Below are 19917 nucleotides of genomic sequence, written 5' to 3' on the forward strand. Positions count from 1 at the left end.
GAGAGAGACAGAAATTAATGTAGTGATTGAACTCACAGGAAATAATGTTTTGTTCATCAGAATCAGAGTCCCCTGGACCACATACATGATTTTCAATGTGCTGACCTTTCTTGTGTACAACAAATTGCATCTGGTGTGCGACATGCTCTACAGCTGAGCGTAAGGAGTTGGATTGGATGTTCATAACAGCCCGTTTTATGTTCTCTGGGAATGCCACCAACATACACAATGGATTTCAAATATCCCCACAGTCAAAAGTCGCATAGAATCGCATGGAATTTAATGTAATTATCCACTTGTTTTCAGCTCTGCCAGTGCCAAAATTTCCCCTATCAGCGACTTTTGGTACTAAATCTTTTTTTTTTGCAGAAATCATCTCCACATGCCTTCAAAAGTCTCACTATAAAATTTGGTCTCATTCCGTTTATTGATTTTAGCTACAGATGCCTCCAAAGAGGGAAGGTTATTTTATGGCCACCCTATACATTCAGCTATCATGGAAGCAAACTTGTAAGGAAGAAAAGTATATCACTGTATGATACTTCAGGCCTTTTGGCTGTTGTTTTTTTATGGTGAGTAAATTCACTGTAACAGTGATTACTGTAATGAAAAGGCAGTTGTACTAGGAAAGGACAACCAATGTCAGTATCCACATGTGCTCAATTGCAGCAGGGATAGTCAGTAAGGGAATCAGCACATTATTCATTCCTCACTGTACATGTCAGATTTTGAAAATTATTGGAGAGAGAGAGAGAGAAGCTGAACTTACATAAAAATTCAAAAAATGTCCAACAAATAGAATAGCATCACTTCAATCTTTATATTCTTGACACAGTTTCAGTCTCTGCTTCTACTGGTATGCATTCATAACTGTGTTGCAATAGAGTGAGAAAATGCTACAATTTTCATTCAGAAAATCTTCTGTACAACAGTTGATGTTGAATGTCATGTTTAAGTATTCATCAATTATGAGAAATAAATTCCAGCCCAGGGAGCAAAAGAAATATGCTTACTGAGTCATGCTGATGTCTGTTGTCATCACTTATTGGATACTCTTAACTGCTCCTTGAGAGTTCCCCTTGTACATTATACAGCAAGATGAGATTGGTCCTGTTGTAGGACATGCACAGACTCCAAAAGAGGAAAGCATAGAAAACACATACCAGTTGTAACATGATAGCTGTTAGTCACATCATAAACATACGAATAATGTTCATGATGTTCATGAATTCTGATCATTCTGTACATTAATGTAATCTGTTAACAATAAAGTTAGATAGAGATTACACTAATATAAGGTTGTAAATAAAGTAATGGCAATATTGTCAGGAGACATAGTTGGTAACTCAAATGTTACTCTTGACAAGAGTCACTAATTGTATGTACTGTACCCAGGCACAAGGCAACACAGCCCATTCTAACACGTGTCCTTGTGTGGAGAAGTAGTTAAAGTCAACTTCTCAGTGTGCAATGTTCTAAAGTATGTTCATAAGATTAGAACAACGATCCTGGATCAAGGTCCAGGTTGCATGAGGTAAAACTGCGAGCATTTGTTATCGCCTTAGGGAAGCCTCTGGCTATCATGCCCTACTATACCAGACTGTTGCAAGATGGGTCAGTTCATTTTGTGTAGGGGCAAGATCACCCAGATGATAATTATCATGCAGGATGATCTGCCATTTCATATGAGTATGTTGAGCTTGTTTGGGGACTCCTCACGGTTGATTGGTGATGGACTGCACACCATTTGTCCCAGAAAACTGGGATAAACCACCAAAGTGTTTGGCACATCCTAAAAGAGAGGCTCGGTATTTACAAAAACTTGTTGGGTTCCACGTTGCTTGACTGAGATGCAAAAATGGCACAGGTACACGGTTGCTTGTCTCTATCTGGAACAATACAAAAATGAAAGGGATGTATTCCTGAATTGTAGGGGCTTATGAGCCTGAACTAAGAAGACAATCCAATGAATGCTGCCATTCAGGATCAGCCCGCCCAAAAAAAAACTTTGCCAGGAAAAGTCCCAGCAAAGCTAGTCATGTCGATAGTTGTTTACAACATTCAAGGTGTAATTCTTCATCATGCTGTGCCCCGAGGGCAAACTTAATGTGCAATACTGTCAATGATTTCTGGAGCACCATTTGTCCAGCTTTAAGGAGAAAGCGACCACATTTTTTCATGGGTTCTCCACAGTGTCTGTTGCACAACAATGCCTGTTGTGCAATGTTCTAACCTTACACAACAATGCCTGATGTCATCTGTCACAATTGGTGATAGAGATATTGGACAGGTGGCAGATCCTCTGTATTCACTGGATATGAGTCCTTGTACTTCCATTTGTTTCCAAAAATGAAATTCTGGGTCTGTGGTTTTTGTGATGTGCAAAAGGTTCTTCAAGCAGTAGGTTGTGCTATCACCAATATCAACAGACAACACTGCTGTTGGTATCCACTGGCTCCCACAAATTTGGAAACAGGTGCAGAACATGGCAAGAAATTACATTGAAGGGGATGTAATTGTATAGACTTGATAAATAAACTATTTTACATTTTGTGCACATTGCCACTACTTTATTTTCAATTCTCGTAGTGCATTATGGAGATGAATAAAGACACAAAAGGATTGAATGATAAAAGTGGAAGGATTTTAAACATTTTCCATAGATCATATACATTTTTAAAGATTATGAACAGTCCTATGGAAATTAGTTTTTTTTTCTTCTTTATTTTCCATACACATTTTTTTTCCCCAAAACAAACATTGTAATTCAGAAGTATCAGATTTATTCACTGTTTCCAATACTTATTATGGTCCAAGTGACTGTTTTTTTATCCCCCTTGGAAATAAAAATATCATGTTGCCACCATTTCTGATAATTTTCTAGATATTTTTCTAGGTTTGTCTTTTATATATATTTTTTTCTTTCTCATTTCTTACTTATATTTTTAATGAATACATTCGGCATTTGTAATATCCTAGGTTTACATAAGAAGTGTAGATATTTTATGTTTGCTAATATTTAGCTAGATTTCACTTAGTCAAGAGAATGTGTGTTACAGCATGTATACATGGCCATGCATTTCATTTTTATCACTGTGTCTGAAGATAGAATTCATCAGCAACAATAAAAGTTCATTGTGTTTTATGGTATGCAAAATATGAGTCTGTGATTGATGTGCAACTAGAGTTTAGGTGACTATCAAGCTAATTCATCTGATAAATCATGCATCGATATAATTAGTTTAAATGAATTGGCAATGTTGAATAGCTTAATGCTAACAGACCCAACAGTTGTTTTGGGCACCTATTTTATGAATGAGTGATTGGAGAAAAGCATTGATTTTTTAGCCCGTTCTAACCCTACACCTAGGATGTTTTTTGCTATAAGATTACATCATTATCATCAGCTAACACCTTTTATTCCCTTCTAGGGAGTAGGTGAAGCCTTTTTAGCCCTGTTTGAATTTTGCAGACTGAGGAGGCAGTTCAATCTCTACTGGTAGCCAATCATAGATAAGATTACATAAGGTATAAAATGTACAGATCAAAAGTGAGTTTGCTATAAGAATTAAAAGACAGAATTAATGCACTCATGTACTGATTAGATGTAAGTTAGTTGTTGTACATTGAGCTTACACCAAATAGAAAACTTTATACTCCAAAACCAGCATTTCCCAGCTGTGTTCCATGAGATGTGAACAAGTGTTCCATGAAAAATTGTAATTAATAATTAAAAAAAGAAAATATTTTTTAGGTATAATTAGGAATAATGCTTTCCAGCATTATATCTAATATTAACCAGATTTGTGATTCAGAGACACAGAAATACCAATCCCATTGAAATGCAATTAATTTTTTCCTTTTAAAAATCATAATGTGTATTGTTTTGGCTATGTATGTTTGTATATAACTTTTCTTATATAGAATACAGCATTAATTTTCAACTGAATTTTTGCATGCTTATTTTTATTTTATTGGATTTGAACATTAACTATGTTTTTTTTATTATTTTTTATTTTAAAACCAAGTAGTGACTAAAAAAGTTTTGGAAACTGTGCTCCAAACTATCATTTACAATATTTGTTATTGTATTTTAATTTTTGCAATAATATTTACAATTAAAATGGTGGTATTTTTTGTGACATCCTCTGTATTTTCAGATATTCTCAATTTATGTAGATTGATTCTACTAATATACCTGATCTCAAACCAGCCAAATTACATTTGGCTGTGGATTCAAATTCTACCATAGGCATTGATGTTTATGCAAAGCTGCTTGAAGAATTTCTGTGTTTGGGTTCTAGAGCAGGATTTCTGACTAGCTAACCCTTAGCCCACCATAGAACTAAGATTAGCTAACCCTTAGCCCACCATAGAACTAAGATATTATAGGTTTACAACCTTTTGTGAGTAGGATTCATATAAAAAAATATATGTAGATATTATCAGGACATACTGACCTAGATGCATAACATATCAAGCTGATATGCTAACCTTAACTGAACAGAGCATACAGCACTAGCATCTATGCTGGTATTTATATGGTACTTAAACATATTTCGTTTGTTTAAGCACAGTTTTAAGCATAGGGAAAATGACTAATTAAATAGTCATTTTCCCTATGCTAAGATATTAAATATGGAAATAGGCAATAGAATAAGCAAAGTAAGTATGGTGAGGAACCAGTTGAATAAATTTATATGAAGTAAGAGAGAGAATTTAGCTAAAACACTTAGCTAGCATATATAAGACAGTATTCAAACCAATTTTAAGTTATGGATCTGAGACAGTTGATCACTAGACACTAGATCACTAGAGACCATCCTCACAGCAACAATTCAAGTCTTTCATCCTGCAAAACAAACCAGCAATAACCAGTAACAATTTACAGATATAACACGCTGGCCTCATAGCCTTACTTCATCCATAAATCTAAAACAACTAGACTACAGGTATAACAGTTCTGAAAAAAATTAGAAGATCAAACAAATATCATCAATGGCAGAATCATATTAAATATGAAGATATTAGGAAGGATGTTGCCATTGTTAACATTCAAGAATGTGTGTGCAGAGCTAATCTGAGTTAGTATGGTTACTTAACTAGAGTGGGAGAGGAAAGGTTAGCAGAATAGTTGATTGAAAAGATCCAGACCAAGATCTAGGTGGATTGATTCAGTCAGAAGTGTGCTACAGGAGATAGAAACGTAAGATCTGACAGTATTGGAGTGCTGACAACTGCTAGACTGATTTGGAGGAAAATTGTTGACAGAAAATTAGTAGTAATATAAAATTATGATTTCATGGTATTCTGTACACTTATTGAGTATACATATCAGGAAATTGATATGATGATGTGTTCAGTGATTCGATACAAATAATTTTTTGAAATAATTCTAAGTATTGAGGAACCAGTTTGCAGATTAAGCTAAGCTAACTTTAAAAAAAAAAAGTGTGTGTGTGTGTGTGTGTGTGTAGAACATAATATGTAGTTATGTTCTAATTACAATTGGCTTATTTTAACTGTAAATTTAAGCGAGATTATTTTTTCAATAACATGAAGTCGAAGTTAATTTTAGTAGTCACACACACACACACACACACACACACACACACACACACACACACACACACACACACACACACACACACACACACACACACACACACACACACACACACACACACACAGTTGACCTTTGAAGAACACAGGTTTGAACTGCGTCGATCCACTCATACTCGTTTTTTTATGAACAAACATATTGAAAATTTTTGGAGATTTGTGACAATTCGAAAAAACACCCAGATGAACAACATAGCTTAGAAATATCGAAAAACTTAAGAAAAGTTAGGTAGGTCATGAATGCATAAAATATATGTAGATATTAGTCTATTTTATCATTTACTATCATAAAGTATACACAAATATACAGAGGATGATCGGTTAACGAACATAATCTGTTCAAAGACGATGTTCCCTACCCAATTTGTTCGTTAGCCGATCATCGATTTACCATAGATTTTTATGGGAATTTGACTAATTCGTTTTGGAAACCCCCCCCCCAAAAAAAAAAAAAAAAAAAAATTTAAAATTATATAATTTCTTACTATGTTTATTTATAATAACAATAATATATGCATACACAGTCTTTCATTTTCATCAATCATGTTTTTTTCCCCATTTGTGGGGCGTTAAAGAATCTGTCCAATGTCAATTGCTTTTCTCTCTTCAGGATTTTTCAGAAGTGATTAATAGCATTGCATTGTAGAGATCCCCAAGCCTATTGACCTCAGCCTGATTTGGGTGCCATTCTAAGACCATTGTTCTGACATCCTTCCACTTCAAAAGATCTTTAATAGCAGATGTCAGCATTGGTCCTCTTTCGTCTTCCTCTTTTTCAGAAGAAAACACATCTCGCTGAGTTTCTTGGTGTTCTTCATTCAATAGTTCTTGGAGTTCTTCTGTCGTCAGATCATTTTCATGTTCCATTATGAGCTCTTCAGTGTCATCTTCATTCACCTCCAATTCCAGATCTCTAGCAGTTGTCACAATTTCATCCATAATTTCAGGGACATCATCTCAGTCTCCCTGAATGCAGGATGGACACAGCTTTTGCCAAGTAGAATTCAACTGTCATTGAGTGACTTGTGACCACGCCTTTTGAATGAGCCAGATAGCTTCAAGAATATTAAATTTTTCTTTCCAAAACATTTTTAATGTTATCGTTGAGGAGAACTGGCATGCTTCAAAACACCGATGAAACAGCGCACGAGTGTACAATTTCTTGAAACCCACAATAACCTCCTGATCAATCGGCTGAATCAACGAAGTGGTATTTGGAGGCAGAAACTGAACTGTCAGTCAGGGAAAGTCTTCCAGCAAATTATCTTCAAGGTCTTTTGGGTGTCTTGGTGCATTGTCCAGTAGCAACAGTGCTCAATGGCAATTCATTGGTCTGAAGGTAATCCTTGATGCTTGGGGCACAAACTTTAAACAGCCATTCCTTGAAAAGAACCTGCATAACCCATGCCCTTTCATTCGATCTTCACATCACTGGCAGTCTTTCTCTAATTATGGAATTTTTGTTGAATGCTCTAGGGTTCTCAGAGTGATAGACAAGAAGTGGTTTAAGCTTCATATCACCACTAGCGTTAGCTCCCAAAAGTAGCGTCAATTGGTCTTTCATGGGTTTATGCCCAGGAATATTTTTCTCATCTTTTGTGATGTAGGTATGATTTGGCATGCGCTTCCAAAATAAACCAGTTTCATCACAATTGAAAATTTGTTGTGGACAATATCATTCTTTTTTTAATGAATTCTTGAAATTTGAGACAGAACTTCTCAGGTTCTTTATCTGCACTAGCAGACTCACCGTGCATTACCACATGTTTAATGCCAGATCTCCTTCTGAACTTTGCAAACCATCCAGTGGTAGCCTTGAATTCTATCTCCTCATGTGATGAATGTGGAGTTTGTTTCTTCAGTTCTTCAAAAATTTCTCTAGCCTTCTCTTTAATGATAGTCATACTAGTTACATCTCTTTTCATTTCCCTTTCTTTTATCCAAACTAAAAGCAATCTCTCCATTTTTTCATGGATGGCACATCTTTGTTTCTCAGATGTGATTTTCGTTACTCCTTTAGCTGCTTGAGTCTTCTTGATTATATCTTTCTTAGCTAAGATTGTGCCTACTGTAGACCTGTTCGAGCCATACTGCCTAGCAACATCAGACATCTTCTACCCACTCTCTACCTTGGCTATTATCTCTTGCTTGGTTTCTATGGTGAGCATAGTTCTTGACACTCCACTCTTTTTAGGTCCCATGATACATTTTATCCGTTTTTTTTAAAATAAAAAGTTCAGAAAAGCACTTACAAAAATTCAGAGAACAGAAATCAACTAGCGCACAAAAAGGTTATGTATACAACTGTCAAAGTCTCGTTCCAGAAACCATTTATAGGTGGCAGTAAAATACAGTTCTACAAATCTTACACACACAGCGTCGCTTCTTCTTGTGTTTGTTCTGTGAGGTGTTCGTTATCCGAACATGCGTTTGTTGTGTGAACATAAAAATCTTTTGGGAAAGTGTTCATTGTCTGATTTGTTCGCAGTCCGAACTGTTTGTTAACCGATCATCCACTGTATTGTAAAAAGTTCAAATTTATCAAAATTATGTACACAAACACTTACCGACCATACATGGCCATTTGCAGTCGAAAGAAATCTAAAAAATGTAAAGGTGCAGTGTTAAATCCTAACTGCATAAAATTAATTGTTATTAATTAGTTAAATTAATTGGTATAAAATAAAAATTTTATAATGATTCATTCATTAGTCTATAGACTAGCCTACCATGAAACAACGTATCAATTGCACTAGGCTACCATAAAGCAATCATATTGCTGCTGCTTCATTTTCAATGCATGAATCATACCTGTAAATAAATAAATATGAATAATTTCTTTTTCACATTATCTTTTTTCATTTCTGATTATTCTAGTGTTAGTAATATGTAATCACATCTACAGTGTTTTGTATCATATAAGACAATATTCATGTAGCTACTGGCAGATATACGATTCATCTTGTAAACAGATGGCATAAACTTATAGTATTGATAAATACTATAAGTTTAGTATATAAATACTATAAGTATAAGCATTTACAGTACTGTACAGTACAGTACTGTAAATGCATTTTCACTTCCTTATGATTTTCGTTAATAACATTTTCTTTTCTCTAGCTTACTTATTGTAAGAATATAGTATACATACATACATACATACCATATAAAATATGTGTTAATCGACTGTTTATGTTATTGGTAAGGCTTCAGGTCAACAGTGGGCTTTTAATAGTTAAGTTTATGGGGAATCAAAAGTTATGCATGATTTTCGAACAATGCAGGGAGTCAGTTCCCCTAACCTCTGCATTGTTCAAGGACCAGCTGTGTGTGTGTGTGTGTGTATATATATATTTGAATTAAATTTTCTTAAATTGAGATCTTTGCTTATTTAATATTTTATGCACTTATGTTTTTGAATTCAAATGAATATGCTTTTTTTTGCTTAGAGTCAACATTTAGTCATTGTAGAAGCAGAATGTAATATGAAGGCTGCCCGAGTAATGATCCTACTTGAAGTAAGTAATTTCAATTTGTATTTGAACTTTTCTTTTTTGTCGTTTATACTATAATGTCTTTCTCACCATATGCTCAATATATGTTCTTTTAAAAAAATGGAGCATCTTGCAGATCAAATCAGCTCCTGAAGGATACTGTAATTTTTACACATGTATATGTCTGAAAAGGAAAAATAAATTAGGATATACTTGGATTTTCTGAAACTGGAAGAATATTACTGAAATAAACAAGTGTATTTTATGTACTGCTGGAGGAGATTATATTCAAGTAGGAGTTGGAATTAAGTTTCATAAAAGATAGCAAAATAATATCCTTCTATTTAAACCAGTCTCCCATAGAATTACAACTCTTAGATTAAAAATCAACAAGCAGTTTGATTTGGGTGTGTTGCAAATATATACAGATGACAAATTGTCAACTTGTATGAGGATATCTCTAACACTCACATATAACTTGTTATATAAAGTAAGCAAGAAACAACAAAGAGAAAGTTCTTTAGTATGCAAGTCATGGATCAAAGAAATGAGGAGACAAAGACTTAAGTTTGCACAGAGCCAAGAATTGTATGTAGATAATACTTTTGTATAAAAACTAAAAATGAAATGGACTTGGAGATCATCATGTGGAAGAGTTTTTAGTGAAATTTGATTATATTATGGAAATATTAGAAGATGGATGTATTTTCCACAAGTTTAACTATGCTGGTGACCATAGGCTACTGAGAATAAAAGAATTTAAAAAAAAAAACATCAAACGAGAAAGATTGAAATTAGTAATGAAAAAACCCACATTGATAGTATAGTAAAACAATAAAGAAAAAGAAAAGTAAAGTTAGTAAAACCATAAAAAGGTTACCAGAATTCAAAACATATAAAGAAAAACTGTGTGGACACTTGATATGATAAAAAAAAGAGAGAAGAATTAAGTTAAAAGGAAACAAAAGAAAAAAAAGCAGAGACAACATAGAATTTGTAGAAATGCAAAAGTCGAAAAGAAATTATAAAATCGAATCATTAAAAAGTTTTCATGGAATGAAAGATTGGATTCCAAAACTAAAAAATAAGCAGGGAATAATACAATAGATAAAAAAAATAGTGAAAATATGCAGTGTTGGCAGAATCTGTGAGGATAAGGGAGTGGAGTTTGTAAATGTGTGGGATGCATTTAAGAGAAGGATGGAAATGTACAAAAGTGAAAGACTGAAGCAGGAGCAAAGAGTGATGTGAGCTAGAGAGCTGAGGAAGTAAGAAATGAAGCAAAAGATCAGGAGAGAGAGAGAGAGAGAGAGAGGAACTGGTGAGATTGAAGTGGTTGTAAACGAGAATAGTAGTACTGTGAGTGATAATGACAGAATGAGAATGCTGTTGGATCAGTGACAGGCTGTCAGATAGGTATCAGAAAGTTGTACATGGTAGTGTAGAATCCTGAAAGAGGAAAGTTACTGGTGTATGCTAAATGGATCTGTATTGGGCCATTGTTGTTCATTTTGTATGTTAATGATATTGGAATGGGTTTAACTGATGATATTCAGCTGTCTGGATCATCTGCATCTTCTATGTCAACCTGATAACAATCCCTGACTAACTTATATGTCTCAATCATATTCCCCATCCTCTTATTCACGAGGCTTTGCAAATTTCTTTCAATCTGTCTTCATGCTCCATATTCCAAAGACCAGTTACCACCTTTGTGAATCGTCTCTGGATCCTTTTTAACATATTCTCATCACCATGAAAACCCAGTGACCAAATCTTTATCTGTGCACAATAATCCAGGAGGCCTGATCAAGGCCTTATACAATGAAATCATAATCTTTATTTCTGCATGTTAAGGTCTTCCGCATCATTGCGATTATCCGATGTGACATCTTCACAACTTGTGCAATGTGGCCTCTGAATTTTGGGCCCTTGTCCACCACCACTCCCAAATCTCTCATCTCTTCCACCTCCTTTAACGTTTCCTTTATATTCACCTCCTTTCTATTCAAGTCCTCCTGTCAGGCCATAACATATGCTCTACTTTGCATTGAAAATAGGCGACGTCCGAACCGGCATGTTGTAGCTGTTGATTGTATAGGCATCAGATAATAATCATGCTTTTTCTTTACACTCCTCTTTTATCCAGGCATGGGACTGGCATGAGACTCCTAAGGATTCCATGGCGGCTTTTTGCTTTGCTTTCTGGCAAAGCAGTTACAGCAGATTATTCAGTGCCTTAAAGGGCTTACGTTCATCATTAGATCCCAAAACATTAATGGTTGACATTGAGAAAGCAACTATCAATGCTTTTTCTAACATATTTACATCAACCTATAACAGGTTGTTTATTTTATAATACCCTTTATCATCCATTGATTATTTACAAAAATTAATGCGAAAATGTTTGCAGCGAATTTTCCTATTGTGAAAATGTTTACAGTGAATTTTCTTGTATAGGCATCACTTTATAACGATATAACTATAGGCCAATTGTACAATTTTTTTTATTATTTTAAATAGAATCGTGATTTTTGAATGTGAGTCGGCTTTAGAGGAAGATTTTTTTACAATAGATCATATCTACACTATTATCCAAGTAATAGGAAAAATAAATGAATATAAACTTTATGGATATTTTTAGCGTTTTGTAGATTTTTTGACAAATATTTTCATTCTTTATATCAGTCTGAAATAATGAACTTGGAATGTCTGTCATATGACTGGCTATTTAGCTCATTAGAAGATTTCTCATATCTGTAATCCTTTGCTAACTTCTTGAGCTGAGTAAGATTGATTGTTGCATTAAAACACCATGCTTAGAGTAGCATAGGCATTTAGTAGCTATTCAAGATCTTTGTGGCACATCTTGAGCAGCTTACCACTCACTGGTGTTGAAGGTACAAATAAGAAACTTTAATGATAAATGAAGTATTTGTTAAACTGAAATCTCCCAAACACTGCCAGCAAGGAACTTAAATTTGTTTCTAATAGTTGGTTGTGATTAACAACTTGTGAAATTTTATGGGGGGATGGGGGATATTCTTTGATTCATTAATCTGAATCTGTTCAAGTGAGAAAAGTGTGATACAGAGTTATTTTTTATTTATTTATCGTTATTTTTTTAAATCTGTAGCAGTTCATTTTTATGTTCAAAGGTAAACCAAGCATTGAATCTCGATAGGAAGCACGTTCTCCTATCGAGATTTAGCTTGTTCTCCTATCCTGTAAATACTCCATATCTGAGAAATGTATTTGGCCAATGAGTTTTATATTAGTAGATCTCCATATAGTTGTTTCATTATAAACTGTTTTTTATTTGTACATTATTTAGTATTGTTATTAAAGCATATTTACATTTGATTGAGTGAGTCTTTTCTAAAAACTGGAAGAGAAGTTATATCTTTATTTTAATATTTGCTCTGTAAGAAAAATTGTTATCTGAAAACATATCTCTTTCCCTTACTACTCAGCATAAAAAGGAATAATTAAATGAAAATCACATAATTAAATAACACAATGTGATAGCTGACTTAATTATGTAATGAATTTCATACTACTTATATTCTTAAGTTATATTCTTATAATTGAGAGCCTCCTAACTCATTCGGTATAGACAAAGCCCTTTGTTTGGAAAGACCTGAGTTTGAATCCCGTCTTCTAGGACATGAAGAACCTTTATCAGGGCTTTTCAACTGAAGGTGAGTTATTCGGTCTCATACGAAGGTTAGATGACCCAGAAACTTGGGTTTTTCGTTACTCAGAACAGGCAAACTGGCCATTAGAACACAGGCAATTAACATACATAATACACTTTTTGTAGGAAACAACTCCACTTCTGAGGAAGCTTAAAAAAACCAGGCAAGTAACCAGTAACAAATAGTCCAGTGGTATCCACAGCGGTGTGCTGGTTATAAGGGGCCAGCTCTATTCAGGCACAAGTGAAGGAAGTAAAGAAATGTTTGCATCATTAGAAAAGACTGCTGACAGAAGAAAAAGGGAAAGCTGGATCTTGTTGGAGATCTAAACAATAGGGTATGAAATTGCTGCGTTAATATAAGTATGTAAATTGACATACTGAGAAAAAATTAAAGATGGAAACTTAAACTTGCAATAAATAAATTTACTAGCTGTAAAATTTTCACCTACATATCATAGGCATCCTCACTTTATTGATAATGGAACACATTATAAAATTACAATTAAAGAATCATTTTCAATAACATGTGGCATGTTCTGCTAGGCCAGACTATTCTGGTTCATGGCACTGGATGTAAGTGTTCTTTATGATGGATGCCAGACTGCCCAAAGGTAAGATAAAGAAACTCATACTGATTGTTTTATCCATGCTAATTTTCATCATCATCATCCTAGTCAAAAGATTGGAACTATGAAAACCCTTGAACTATTGGTTCTTACTGATGAAACCCCAATAAAAGTCGAAACTGGACTGGGTAGTGGTCTTTCTCATAATACATAGCTTTATACATCTCCAAAAGGATGTGTGCTTTGCATTATGGAATACTAAGGTAATGATGTGAGGTCATTAGCCTCTGTATACAAATAGCCCAGTTGTGAAGCTACTTCACACCTTAACTTTGTTTGCTTACTTGGATAAAGGATGAAACCAAGAATATAATTTCTTGGTATTTTTAATTTATACTAAAATCCTGTTATATCATGCTCATAACATTTGTTCTACTGAAGATCTTTTACAACAAGAATTGAATTATATTTGCTTTTATGAAGAAAGCCTTTCACAGCTTTAGCCAACCAGTCTCTAGATTTCCTGAAGATTTCACTCCTTTTTTTAAAGGGATTTCTGAACATAGAGCTAAAGTCTCTTAATATTACAGTATCCTTTTGTCTTGTCAGGAAGATTTCTACCTTCTATTCTTCACATAAAGACAAGCTTTCTCCACTCAACCTTCCAGGTTTCTATCAGATCTCATGCTGCTATGGTTTGTCTTACTTTGGACGGTGTAGCAGATTTGCAGCCATCCATTGTGAAGAACATAAATCTTACATCCAGTACCATGAACCAGAACAGTCTGACTCAACAGAACATGCTATCTTGACTAAACATAGTTTTTGGAAGAAAACTAAGCTTTTACATAGAAGTAGATTCCTAATAGAGGACTTATATAAAGAGAGTTGTGAGATCTTGCTACACTGACCAAACTTAAACAGATCTGATTGCTTTTGGTTATCCCCTTTATGGGAAATATTATTACATAATTTTTATGCAAATTCCTGATTATTATTGTAATTAAAAAAAAAATGGCAATTTTACTGACCATTTGTTGTCCTATTAATGCTATTGTGATGCTTTTTGAAAATGATTCTTTAATTGTATTGATGTTGAAAGTTTATTTTTCACTTGGTTAGACTATAATAAATTTAGTTTAATCCTTTATCCAAGTGTGAGCAAACAAAGTTTGCACCTGAAAGTATCTTCAGGACTGGGGTAAGGTGGTGCAACTTGTTGCAAAGGTGGAGCAAGCTCACAAAACTCCTATCTCAGTATTTCCCATAATGCAAAACACATCTCCTTGCGGATATGTATAATGTTATGCATTAAGGGGAGGGCCACTACCCAGACTAGTTTCGACCTTTATTGAGGTCTCTTCAGTGGGAGCCAGGCCCAAGTGGAGATACCAGACAGAAGCATTAGCAAGGTCATCTCTACCTATAGGAGTTGCCAAACGGTGTGCCACCTTTTTATTAAATTACTCTGGATTTAGAGAAAGATGTTGAAAGTTTATTTTTTACTTGCTTAGACTATAATAAATTTAGTTTAATCCTTTATCCAAGTGTGAGCAAACAAAGTTTGTGCCTAAAAGTATCTTCAGGATTGGGGTAAGGTGGTACAACACCTGGAAACTTGTTGCAAAGGTGGAGCAAGCTCAAAACACTCCTACCGCAGTATTTCCCATAATCCAAAACACATCTCCTTGTGGATATGTATAATGTTATGCATTAAGGGGAGGGCCACTACCCAGACTAGTTTCGACCTTTATTGAGGTCTCTTCAGTGGGAGCCAGGCCCAAGTGGAGATACCAGACAGAAGCATTAGCAAGGTCATCTCTACCTATAGGAGTTGCCAAACGAAAGGTGGCACACACATTATAGTCTAACCAAGTGAAAAATAAACTTTCAACATCTTTCTCTAAATCTAGAATAATTTAATAAAAAGGTGGCACACCATTTGGCAACTCCTATAGTTAGAGATGACCTTGCTAATGCTTCTGTCTGGTATCTCCACTTGGGCCTGGCTCCCACTGAAGAGACCTCAATAAAGGTCGAAACTAGTCTGGGTAGTAGCCCTCCCCTTAATGCATAACATTATACATATCCGCAAGGAGATGTGTTTTGCATTATAGGAGATACTGAGATAGGAGTGTTGTGAGCTTGCTCCACCTTTGCAACAAGTTTCCCGGTGTTGTACTACCTTACCCCAGTCCTGAAGATACTTTCAGGCACAAACTTTGTTTGCTCACACTTGGATAAAGGATTAAACTAAATTTATTATATCTTTAATTGTAATTTCATATTGTGTTCCATTATAAAGGTACTGAGGATGCCTATGATATTTAAGTGAAAAATTTCCAGCTAATAAATTTATTTCATGTACGTTTAAGTTTGTCTTTAATTTTTCTAAGAGTGTGCTTTATAATTATAAATTATAAAGTATGAAATTATTATAATTTCATACTTAAAAACCTATCATATCTCTCTTTGAAAACATTTACTGAAGACTTCTTCACAACATCTTGTAGTCTATTCCACACAACTCCTAGCCAGCTTCTAGGGATGACATAAGTTTTACCTCACCATCCATAAGATGCAAAATTTCATTTGTGTGTGTATACTGTTAAGTATAGACACAAGTGAGATTTTTCAGCTTCCCTTACTAACTTGTATGTTTCTATCATATCTCTTCCACCTATTCTTAAAACTTAAGACTACATTCCCTCGCTCTGTCCTCATATGCACAGTTTTGTAGGCTAGCCTCATTATCTTAGTTACTTACTACCAAATCTTTTCAGATATCTTCCATCTCCTTTGAACCCTGGTGACCATATCAGCACACACAGTAATCTAGATGTGGTCCTGTCAAAACCTTGTAAAGTGAGAGAATAACTTCTTTATTTCTAGAAGTTAGTGTTCTCTTTAACAATGTTATCTAATCCAATGATAGGTTATCCTCACCCCATCAAAGAAATAGTCTGAAAATCTGTGTTTAAGACACTGTTATCTTCTACAAACAATGTCCAGATTTTCACACTATTCTTGAAACTTGAAATGCTCAGAGCAAGGTTTCTGGATTATGTAAAAAATAAATAAAAATACAAAAATAAAATCCATAGTCCAACCACAGTGCAAATGTATTATAGGTTTACAAGGAGTTTTTGTGAGGAGTCATAAAAAATTTGATATGAGGTCATCTTCTTCCATATACAAGTAGCTTGGTTTTGACATTACATGCACACATGCTCATTACTTTACATGCAAACTTCTGTTTGCTCGCATGTGGGTAAAGGATAAAAACAAGAATATAATATAATTTCAAAACAGAAATATAATTTTAGAAATAATGTAATAAATGAAATTTCTGATATGTATACCCTCAGGGGTTATATAATTTCTTCTCATATATACATGTCAACAAGTGTTTTACCTCTGTTGTAGGAAAAAAAAGCTTGCCCTCCACAAAAATATTGAATAAACATTGCATATTCCATAAATGTAGGTCTTATCTGCACATTCATTATTGTCTTTATTAAAAATGAACTTCATTAAGCAATTGTATTTTAATGTGTATATATACAGAATCATTTTACCATAAAATATTGATTATATTTTCGAACATGATTATTAGAAGAATATAAAGCAGTTTATGGATGATTAGAATTATTTGTATTGTTTATATTTTAGAAATATCTTGAAACAGCAGAATTCCTTCAGAATGTGGTTTTTATTAATCTACAGCAAAGTGACGAAGAAAAAGTATGTACTTTGTATTTATTGTAAAAATTTTTTGTTTTGGTACATCAAAAATGACATCAGTATTGTTTCATGAACCATAAATTTCTTTTGCTTAGGAAGTCTTTTATACCCACCCTCTAAAGCAGAAGTCAATAAAGCTCTCCAGGGCATTCAGTTATATAAGGACTCTATCATGCCTGTTACTGTCCAGCAAAGTAGCTTTGTTTGTTTGTTTGAATTCCATCTCTGGTTTTGCTTCTACATGTGTTAACATAGTTGGCTTATGCAACTCTGCCCGAAGTTGCAGTTGCATGATGCCTCATGATTATATGAACAGTGCACTTTGCTATGTATATTTGGTGAAGCAGTATTAAAATCTACATAACAAGTGATTTAATGGGAATGTTGAGAAAAAAACTTGATCCCAGTGAAAGGGATTTGTTTTAGATGCAGCAAAGTTTGAAAGCTGTGTTTCAACAAATATACACAGTTCTTCAACTTTTAAATGGGTTGTATTCAACTGAATTACAGAACAGCATATGCTACTGTAACTTCTGTTAAATTCATACTTCAATTGTATGAGTAAGAAATTATAAGAAAATTAATTTCTCACTGCTATTAGATAATTGAGAGATTGTTGAATCTTTATATTATCTCTATAAAGGAGTCTTCTCAAAATATGCTTTGCACTTAAATATATTAATTATTATAGCTACTGGTGGAACATTTGCAATTATGTCAAAATGATAACATTTAATGCATTTAGGTTCATGAAATGTTGCTTTTATGTGAAATAGATAGCTGAGTTAAGAGACTGTCATTGTGAAGTTAAAATAAAGTCTAACTTGACAGGATTTTATACCTTATCTTGCTTATACTTTTTCATTAAACTTGATTTGATGAAAATTCCTCTTTAAATAAGAATAGTGATGGTTTCAAGTATTTAAGGCAGAAGTTTGCAATAATAAGTGATGCAAAAATTAAAGAAAGTACTTTTATTGGTTCTCAAATTTGTATGCTCACAAGGACACTGCTTTCATTGACATTTTAAATGACACTGAAAAAACAGCACAGAAGGCTTTCATAAAGGATCTCTTAAAAGTGATAAATACAGAGATCTTGTAGAATATATGCTTTGTAGTTCTACAAAAAGAGATTAGAAACAACTGATTACACATATTAGATATTATCAGAACTTCACGATTGGTACATATAAATAAGTAATCAGAATAAAAATGTTAGATTAATTACTGTATAATTGTTGGAACAATGCTAGTTACTGCTATCACATTCTGTAGCCTCACACATGTTGTATCCTAGATTTGCAGCAGTTAGATTTTAAATGAAAGTAGACCAAACTTGGTTTAGAATGCCGTGATTTTTGTTACATCGTGTTGGGGGATCTGCAGCATTTGTGAGGCTTCCCTCAACTTTCTTGTAAAACAATTATGATCCATATAAGGCATTTTTGTTTGTTGCCAAACTACTTGATGGCTTGTGATAGTTGTATGGGATGCCAAACCTGGTTTATGCTGTCTCCTTTTTTTCAGCATCTTTTGAGGGTTTAGACATGTAGATTTCCCCTCGCCTTCCCATCTGGCTTACATAGCAAATGCTACAAGAGCAATGAATTTCATAAATGCCTGGTTTTTTTCATGGGATGATGTCGAGGTTTTGGTGGATGTAAGAATCTGAGATTTTATGCAGTAGTAAAAACCCACTTTAATGTTGTACCCATGGATGTGGAGCTACTTTGTCTATAACATTGCATTCTTAAAATCTTAAGTACAGGAGCTGTTGGTGGTGTTTTGTTTGATCGTCTTGGGTTCATAACCCTTGAGGGTGAGGTTATGCCTCAGGTAGTGCAGTTCTTCATTCCTTTTGATTGACGTATTAGGCATATTGCATACTTTATCTTGTAATGACTTAATCATGTCTGTCTTTTGTAATGGATGATGGTGTGAAATGGTATTTAAAAATCTTCCAGTTGCAGTAAGTTGTCTGTATACTGAAAAGGACAACCTTTTATCTTCTTTGTTTATTTGTAGTTTAGATGCAGTCAGTCTTTTTGTTACTGTACCTAGGAATGACACAGTGGGTTTACTTGTAATTCTTTTCTCACCAAATGCAGCAAGAATATTCAAACACTGTACGTTAGAATTGAAGGAAGTACAGGAAGATGGTTTAATGTTAAATCTGGTGTGAGACAAGGATGTACGTTATCCCCTCTGTTATTCATTATCTATATGGATCACATTATGAAGGAATGTGGTATTAAACCTGATATCAAAATTGGAGATGTTAATGTCAGCTCTTTGCTTTATGCGGATGATGTTATACTTCTAAATAAATCCGCTACAAGTCTGCAAGATTCTCTGACTAAATTGAATAGCTGTTGTAATAGATATGGTATGAAGGTCAGCAATAAAAAGACAAAGACAATGAAAATAGGCAGAATCATTGAAAATGTCAACTGTGTTGTGAATGGAAAACCTGTGGAACAAGTAAAACATTTCAGCTACTTAGGCACAATTTTTAGTGAAGATGGTAAATTAAATATAGAAATAGACAACAGAATCAGCAAAGCTGGTATCGTGGGAAGTCAATTGAATAAATTCATATGGAATAAGAAAGAAATTAGTCGGAACACTAAATTAGCTGTATACAAGACTGTGTTCAAACCAATTTTAACTTATGGATCTGAGAGCTGGGTCAGAAGTAAAACTCTTGACCAAAGACTAGAGACCGCAGATATGAGAGTCCTGAGAAAGATTAGAGGCGTGAACAGATGGCATCAATGGCAATATCATAT

General features: G+C 34.1%; 1 protein-coding gene across 2 annotated transcripts in view; it reads left to right on the forward strand.

Annotated features, from left to right (window-relative positions):
• Nucleotides 1–19917, forward strand: part of brun (trafficking protein particle complex subunit brun) — a 452915-nt gene that overhangs the window by 85644 nt on the left and 347354 nt on the right. For both annotated transcript variants that reach the window (XM_090414220.1, XM_090414221.1), the window contains exons 7-8: nucleotides 9072–9140; nucleotides 17055–17126. In XM_090414220.1, coding sequence (XP_090270346.1) covers nucleotides 9072–9140; nucleotides 17055–17126 — 141 coding nt within the window. The remainder of the gene's footprint in view (nucleotides 1–9071; nucleotides 9141–17054; nucleotides 17127–19917) is intronic.

The sequence above is a fragment of the Typopeltis vanoorti genome, chromosome 25, assembly GCF_054136105.1.
Source record: "Typopeltis vanoorti isolate ZY-2024b chromosome 25, IOZ_Tvanoo_1.0, whole genome shotgun sequence".
NCBI classification, from domain to species: domain Eukaryota; kingdom Metazoa; phylum Arthropoda; class Arachnida; order Uropygi; family Thelyphonidae; genus Typopeltis; species Typopeltis vanoorti.